The sequence below is a fragment of the Equus quagga genome, chromosome 15 (genome assembly GCF_021613505.1).
Source record: "Equus quagga isolate Etosha38 chromosome 15, UCLA_HA_Equagga_1.0, whole genome shotgun sequence".
Lineage (NCBI taxonomy): Eukaryota > Metazoa > Chordata > Mammalia > Perissodactyla > Equidae > Equus > Equus quagga.
Window position 1 is genome coordinate 1,520,825 of NC_060281.1, and position 8,721 is coordinate 1,529,545.

General features: G+C 44.0%; 1 protein-coding gene across 1 annotated transcript in view; it reads right to left on the bottom strand.

Moving 5' to 3' along the window:
* Positions 1–493: 493 nt before the first annotated feature.
* OGFRL1 (opioid growth factor receptor like 1) overlaps positions 494–8,721 on the bottom strand; it is a 13,685-nt gene continuing 5,457 nt past the window's right edge. Inside the window, exons 2-6 of the mRNA XM_046639778.1 lie at positions 8,405–8,468; positions 6,600–6,734; positions 6,437–6,503; positions 6,185–6,330; positions 494–1,477 (exon numbers count right to left, since the gene is read on the bottom strand). Coding sequence (XP_046495734.1) covers positions 814–1,477; positions 6,185–6,330; positions 6,437–6,503; positions 6,600–6,734; positions 8,405–8,468 — 1,076 coding nt within the window. The 3' untranslated portion in view covers positions 494–813. The remainder of the gene's footprint in view (positions 1,478–6,184; positions 6,331–6,436; positions 6,504–6,599; positions 6,735–8,404; positions 8,469–8,721) is intronic.

The window sequence follows — 8,721 nt, forward strand, 5'->3', positions numbered from 1 at the left end:
TTTATACGGAACAGCCACAGAAAGTAAAAGTCTTTTCTTGGACTTTTGCATCAAAATTTGTTTTTAAGCACTTACTACAGAAAAACATTTTTACCATTTTAAACAAAGCAAATTGTCGGAGTCATGCAGTTGAAAGTCCGCCTCCGTTCTATTTAAATTTCAATACAGATGATGTGCATGGACACTAGAAATGCACGTGCCAGCTTGTAACAAAGATGGCAGGGGGCACAGGAGGAGAGGGAGAGAGGAAAAGCGAGCAGGCTGACAGGCAGGCTGGGGGATCACCGCTCCTCAGGAACATCATTTCACTTGTCAGAACTTAAAAACAAACATGGTGAGGGTTTACGATGAAAAAAAATCTACATTACTTCCTGAACACGTATGAGAAGACCAAATTCTTTCTTCCAGCTTAAAACAATTAATCCATCAATCGGGTAAAGGTGAGGTGACACAATGACACCATCCTATTGATCGTCTTCACGTGGGCTGTTAATCTCGCAAAAGAATTTATTTGATATACCAAATACTACATGATTATTTCCAGATACATTGAAAACAATTTTAAAGTAATTATTGTGTACAGAATTTGAAAACTCATATCCTAAAAGTGTTACACAGTACATTCATTCATTGGGTCTCGCCTTAAAACTTCATATTAAATATTAAATTGTCATCCAAAACAAAAAGCAAATAAAAAACGCTTACAACAGAAATCACAGACAGACGGCTGAAGCGCGGCCCCTCTCTGTTCTTCAGGGTACATCGGGGAGCTCTCCCTCCTTCCCTAACCTGGTGCGTGGGTTTTCTGACAACTCACGGTGACGGCACCTCATCACCGGAACCTGTATTTCCAGGATCTTCACCATCTTGGCTGTAATTCTCACCTTCCTCAGCTTTTTCGGGAGGAGATGCAGTCTCCTTCGTCTCTGCGGGATTACTAACTGTTTTTTCTGGGGGAGAACTCGCGTTTTCGGCCTTCCGCTCCTCCTCCGCGCTCCCCGGCCGCGCATCCCCGCCGCCGGGCTCCGCGCCCGGCCTGCCTGCCTCTTCTCCCGCCTCCCGAGGCGCCCCTATTTTCTCCTCGGCTGTTTTGCCACCGCCGGGAGCAGCTGAGGAGGCGCTTCTGGAGTCCTTGGGTCTTTTGTGCGTCGGGGTCTGGCCGCCGGGCCCGGCGGGGGGCGCGGCCGGCCTCTGCGCTCGGGCCCCGTCCGCCGGCTCCTTCCTCGGCGGGCCCCAGATGAAATTCTCCGAAGGCGTGTAATGCTTCTGCGCGAAGCGGAGCAGCTTTCTCCTTTCTCTTCTGTCTCTAATCGTATAAACAAAATACTCCAGAGCACTCTGCTTAATATTGGGGATAGTGTTTTCCACAAGAGCTTCATGAAGAATAAATTTTACAAGAGGAGATTTAAAACTTTCATATCCAAGCTCACCAAGGCTTTTAAGAATACGGGTGATTCGCAAGTAGTTGTGCTGGGACCTGCAAGAGAGCAATGAATAAAATGGGGGGGGGGGGGGGCAGGGGGGGGAAAGGACAGAAATAAAAACTATTGGAAAATATATATATATATATATTTTGAGGAAGATTAGCCCTGAGCTAACTGCTGCCAATCCTCCTCTTTTGGCTGAGGAAGACTGGCCCTGAGCTAACATCCGTGCCCATCTTCCTCTACTTTATACGTGGGACGCCTACCACAGCATGGCTTTTGCCAAGTGGTGCCATGTCCACACCCGTGATCTGAACCGACAAACCCCGGGCTGCCGAGAAGGGGAACATTTGAACCTAACTGCTGCGCCACCAGGCCAGCCCCTGTAAAAATATTTTTTATGGAACTGCCAGCCATGGACATATGCCTTGTAATGACTTTAGTAAAAGTTATATTTGACACTTAAGAATAAATTACAAGGCATTAAACCCTTATACCTCAACGTAATGCCAATCTGTGTAAAACTCAAATGTACAATATAAATCGCCCTTGTTTCTTTAGTTCTCATATTTGAAAAATATCTAAATCTAAAATTTATTCCCACTGACGTTGAGTTGTTGTTTGTTTACTAAATACAGAGGAAGAATGATCTAATAGATCACTTATTTGCAACAACACCCATGTATCTGTACGTGTCCCAGGTAACCAGAACATAAACACAACATTCGTTAGCTGCCAGTTAATGTCAGCTGAGGAGCAACGTCCACCATATTAGCCAAGTCAGAGGAAAGCAGCAAAAACCCCCCTCCCTTGCTAGAACAATTCTGACAAAGGATGCAAAATGGACTTATTTAGCAGAACATAGTTTGACAGTTAAGAGTGCGGACTTGGGAGTCAGAGCTGAGGCCACGCCCCGGCTCGGCCACCCAGAGGACGTGAAGCTGTGGCCTCTCCCCAAGGCTGAGCATGCTCACCTGTAAAATGGGGAAATGGCCCACGCCCCACTGGACTGCTCTAGGAATCAAACGAGTTGATACGTACGCAGGCCATGTCGGACTCAGTAAGTAGCAGACACTATTGAACAGTAACACTGTAGTTGTTACCATTGCTAAAGATTTGGTATTCAGGACCACCATACTTGGACCAATCCCAACTTGATAACCTAATTCTCTTCCATCCCTGGCCCCTCTCTCCTCCTCTTTCCCTATCAGAGAATTTTATATTTTACTTCTAATGGCTTTGACTCCAAAGATGCCTTTTTCCCCAGGTTGCACTAACATCTTTCTTCTCTGTCCCAAAACTAAGGCCGTTGTCAAATGAATGCTTTACAAACCTGTTTGTCACAATTCATATGTACCTCCCCTACCTCACTCAGCCCAGTAGTTACCTCATTACACGTGCCTGGCCGCATCCTAAAGGAATCTTAAGCTACACATATTAAGCACATGTGTCATCAACGGCCCAGGTGTTTGTTTACTCAAAACTGCCACCAAACCGTAACCATCACTTATTTCTAACTTCCTAAAACCCATTTCACACGTTGGACACGGAACTTCCTATGAGTATCGCGTACCTGCCCTGGCTTCCAAAAGCGGTTCACTCAGGAACAACTGGGAAACCATCTGGGGAGGGCGGCCAAGGAGGCTGAATTATTCGAGGATGGAAGGGGCGGTTCCAGGGTCTCATATTTTAATAAATGTTTGTTTGGACAAAACAAAACCCTTAATGATTCAGGCTAAGCAAACCCTGGGAAAGCCCAGTCCAGCAGTTTATACTGTCCTCATCCTTCTGGACCTTCACCAAAAAAGCAGTATCTTAAATGTTCGACTCTTTGAAAGCCAAAGGTAGAACACAGCACCGATACGTCTCAGTTTTATGAATATGTATTTTTTAATAGTTAGGAAGCAAAAGTCTTTTGAGATAATATAAATTTGGGTGAAGTTAAGACAATGTGCCACTAACAGCAGGACTGATTTGTCTGTCGCGTCTGTACACAGTGGGTATATTCTAAAAGCTTAGTGACAAAACTCCTGGGAAACACCTGCTTCATAAGTCTATGAGAAAGAGATGTATGGAAAAGTGGTAGAACATTTTTTTCATCCCAAGGAAGAGTTATATGATACAAGAAAATTTACTGTATTTGCAACCAACTCAATTTCACATATCCAGCCCCAGAAGAATGGCCAAGTTCAAATTTCCGTATACATTTATCTGCATCTATACATTCTCCAATTAAAAATATTTACATAACAGTAGAAAAGGATAAAAACTTGGGTTGAAGAGAATGAAGATCAGGATCCTGGAACAAAATTATACAAGAAAGAAATCAGGTGTTTCAATATGATTTGAAATCAATGCCACAAATAAAGACAAAATGGGAGAGAGAAGAGTAGCTGAGACCCTCCAAAGGCGAGCAGTCCCTGGGGCTTCAGACGGGGGGACGGGCTGAAGTTGTCAGGAAGACCAGGTCGTGAAGAGAGGACACACAAGGGGCAAGAACCAGGAGACAGAAGAGGCAGAGGGAACGCCGGGTCTACACTGCAGCTCTGTCACCCAAGGTGACCACAGATGAACCTGCACTACCTCTGAGCCTGTGCCCTGGTGCCCCCACCGCCTCCTACTCACCTCGTTTGTTCACTGAAGGCTCTTTCACTCCGCTTCCATCCAATATCTTTGTCTCCTGGGCTACTGTCAACACACGGCGTTCCCTGCCTACTCTAAACAACTCAAAGGTCATACAGATGAAGACACACACAAGTTATGACGTTTAAGGACACATCAGAAAAGAGCCCAACGGAAAAAAGAAAATGGAATAGAAGTTTTCCTATAATCCCCTATACTTTGTTCCAACCTAGTCAATATCACTTTTGGCAACTAAATCAGAAAGGAAATTTGTTTTCTGGAAGATTCTAAGGCAGCTAACTCACAGCTGGAAAAGTTCTATGCAATACCCAAGGAAAGGAAACAGAGAGACAACAGGCGGTGGAAAGAAAGGGAGGTGATGCGGCCAAGGATTGAGACGTGCCAGTTAGTTCAGGCTCCCTCTCCTGACCCAAGCCTGGAGGTCATTTAATTAAAGCCTCAGAAGGGCTTTGTATCCAGCTACCAGTTAGAGGATCTGACAATAGAACCCCAAGGAAGGTTTAAGCTGACCAACATATTTTGTTTTATCATTTATTCATTCAACAAACACTTACTAAACAAGACTGCTATTTCAACCAAAACAAGCGTCTGGGAGTGGAGGTTCTCTAAAATAATAGCGGTGAGTACATGGAAGATGAGGTAACATCAGATCCTCGCCAGAGATTTACTTTTGCCATCCCTCACCTTCAACAGCCACTTGCTTACAGCTTTCTCTGACAGACAAAACACACTTAGGAACTGTCCAGAGAGAGCTGCCCGCACGGCTCAGGCAGGGCGTGTGCACTTCTGCTGTGAGGACAGCCTTGTGAAAGCAGAGTGAGCTTGAGTGATGAGTGAAAGGGTCTAGTTAGGGTCATAAAGCTTTCTGCCCATATCTTCAGCAGTTCAGTTAAGCCCACCCTCTTAACAGTGCTGATGACAACGAATAAAGTACAAGGAGAGCTCGAACAGTCACCGTCAGGCTCATTCGAGCAGGCAACATGAAAGGTCCAGAAAGACAAAAAATTTAGTTAATTGATGCACAAAACTCTGATTTGTTTTGGGCAAAGAAAAATTTCTTAGGTAGTTTTAATGTATGTTTCTCACACTTGCCCAGTTCAGCTAATTATAATGTACTAAAAACTGCTTTAAAGCTGTTGGTTTTACAGTCCAGCACTCCTAAGTCACCCTATAATTAAAAAGAAAAAAAATGCCAGTTTGCATGTGAAGAAAAGAAGAAGAAAAATAAACTTTGGGTATAAGTATTAATGAAAATTATAAATATCCAAGCAAAAGAGTACAGCAAATCAATTACAAATAAACTATGGTAAAACTTTCTTCACAGGTTTTGGGATTTGTTGACCAAAAATGGGCTTTTGTTTTTGACCTAAATAGTGAAGATTCTAATTCTCCTTTTTTTTTTTGAGGAAGATTAGCCTGGAGCTAACTACTGCCAATCCTCCTCTTTTTGCTGAGGAAGACTGGCCCTGAGCTAACATCCGTGCCCATCTTCCTCTACTTTATATGTGGGACGCCTACCACAGCACAGCTTTTGCCAAGTGGTGCCATGTCCACACCCAGGATCCGAATGGATGAACCCCGGGTTGCTGAAGCGGAACGTGTGAACTTAACCACTATGCCACCGGCTGGCCCCAATTCTCCCCCTTTTTTAGTAAAATGTATGGGCATATTTCAGCCTTATAAGATGATTTTCATATGTCAAAGGCTTAACTCATGGATTTAATGTAAAAAGGCAGCAGGCCCAGCAGTGTGAGGAACAGACCGTGCCACAAGAAGCTCACTGGCTGGCAGAAGGAATTTGTAAAACTGTATGCAAGCGATAACCGGAAACACCAGGACACGAGGCAGAGAGCACAAGAGAGGCCATGCGGGCCGTGGGCAGAGCAGAGGTGTCAGGAGAGTCAGCTCTGAGCTCAACGGCCCTATTTCTACCTGGAATCCCATTCTCTTCTGTTGTTGTTTTGTTTGTTTTAGAATATAGAACAGAGAATAAAATGCATTTCAGAGCAGCTTCTGAATTCAAATTCCTGGGTCCATCTGCCGGCTGTTCCCACAGAGAACTCCAAGCAAGGGAAAATAACCCGCCAGCCCCGATGCCCTCCGGGGTCTGTACTTACTCATTCAGATGCTGAAACCTCTCCTGCCAGTTGGCAGCCCGAGCGACATTTCCAGTTTTATCCGTCAGTTTTATTCCAAAAAATTCTAACATCATTTTATAAGCCAGGAGGAATCTTCTAATTGCTTCTTTTGTTTTTTTGAATTCCTGATGAAAAAAGAAAAATCAGCTAAAATGATTCAGTTGCTACCAGGACAATAAAATAACGATATGATTTGGTCATCTCGTATAAAATGAAATGAGCTTGCATTACCTCAATTTCATATGTAGTTAGTTCTTTAGCGTAAAAGTTCAAGCCTTGTTCTCTCAGGGGGAAGAGCCTGTTTTTTAGAAAAATAATATTTTTATATTAAAGCGTCTAGAAAGCATGCGGGATGAAACAGGAGTTGGTTCAAGACAGATGATGCGTGACTGACCATTGGATGTAAGTGTGGCTGTGCTCCAGCTTCTCGAAGTCTCCTTTCCACTTGTTTAGAACCTCTTCGATGTAAACCCCTAAACAGGAAATATTTAGAAAATGAACCAGACAGCTGAAACATTGTCGAAGGCATTTCAAGATTTAATCACTTAAGTTTCATATTAAAACTTTTTAAAATTTAATAACATCACTGAAGAATACGCTTTTAGAAGACTCATACATATGAATGAATGCATATGCCATAGTTATGTAATAAGCCTAGTTTTAAAAAAATTAATGGCACCTCAAATTGCAGAAAGTTCTACTGGACAGCGCTGCCCTAAAGCAGAGGTTGGCAAACTACGGTCCGCCATCTGGTTTGTCAATCGGGTTTTACGGGAACACAGCTGCACATGTGCTGGTCTGTTCCACACACACAGCAGAGCCAAGTGGCTGCCACAGACCCCATGGCCCACAAAGCGGGAAATACTTACTGTCATCTCCATCCAGAATGTGACCTGCCCTAGAGGGTCACACAGCTCTTTACATACTAGATCGGATCAAAATGAATGCATCCCAGGGGAAAAGCAATGAAGAAGGGGAAGGGGGAGGGGCGAGCGCACCCCGCCCAGCTTCACCTGCACACACCTCTCCCAAACCGGCGCTCTCATCCCCATTTACCAACGAGGAAACTGGGATTCCTTCAAAGTCACAGACGAGTAAAAGAATAAACCTCGAGTACAACACAGGTCTCTGCTCCCACAGAGGAAGCCCTCCTCAGCACATCCTACTGTTCCCCTGTAAGAACTGCTTACAACAAAACCCTCCTGCTTCGCAACCTGCCCAGGTCCTCACAACCGACTACATGGCCATTTAGTCAATTTTATAGAAAAAAGCACAACAATATAATATTCCTCTAAACATAACTCATCTCCTTGTTTCCTCCACAGACCGCCGGTCGGCTGCAGAGCTGTGACACACGGGAACCATTCCCCCCACAACTTCCCATGTGTTTCCCATCCACCCCGCCCTCTTCCTACTCAGTAAGTAGAGTATATCATTGCAGGTCTAGGCTCACTGGCAAGTGTCTGCGTGCGTGTGCATGCACGTGTCTGTGTGCACACATATGGGGGAGGAAAGTGTGTGGGTTGATGTAATTTATAAAATAAACTAAAATAATGTTTTATGTGACCTTAGCTTAAACTTCTGACCCCCACCAATCTTAGGAGATTTCAAAATAAATTTTGTGATAAAGATTACAAAAAATTAATGCATTGCTTGAAGTTACTACTTCAAATTACTACCTCAAAAATAAATTCACTATTAGAAATACAAAAATAAATCAGGTAAATAGTGTCATATCTCTATGTTCAATGTTTTTAATAGTTAAAGGCATTCCTTTAGATAAATTTTATTAAATTCAAATCAGAGTCAAATTAACAACCTATTGCATTTCTTAAAAAGGTTTTCTTGCCCCAAGTCCTAAAAGAATAATTTAATTAATCTTATTTCAATTAGTAAGTAAAGCAGTGCGTTTCTATCACTGGTAAAGACTACAAGGCATTTATCCAGAGTTTTCCTTCCAAATCAGAGCAAACTTTTGGGACGCCAGAAAACTGATTAAAAAGAAGTGGATGTGGCATTTCAGCAATGTTCTCCAGTCCTAACTCTCAGCTGGTGGGTTTCCCGGTGCAGCGTACAGGGAATTCCTCTCCCAACACTCCACCCAGCCTTTAGACATCCTTGCTCCAGTTAGCCACCAAGGAATGCAGGGTCCTGCCACTTGGAAAGCTCCACAATCCAGAATCCTCATCCCTGACTCACACTGCTCTGGATTTGGCTGTTTCCACCGAGAGCAAAGAGCAGGAGCCAGGGTCATCCAGTCCACCTACGGAGATTAAGGGCTCTAAGGAGAGGAGCCAGCTTTGCTGGCCTGACCCAGATAAATTAGCCTGCCCATCAGGAACCACACACAGTGTGGTACCTCAGTGAAATGTGCTCATGACCATGGAGGCTGCATCCTCTCACTGTAAGTGTAGAAAAGGTGCCATGAGGGCAACTGTAGAGCTGTGAAGGAGGAGGCGGTTTACTTGGCAGAGCTGAATGGAGATCTGCTATATCTGCAGTTCCCTTCCCAGGGC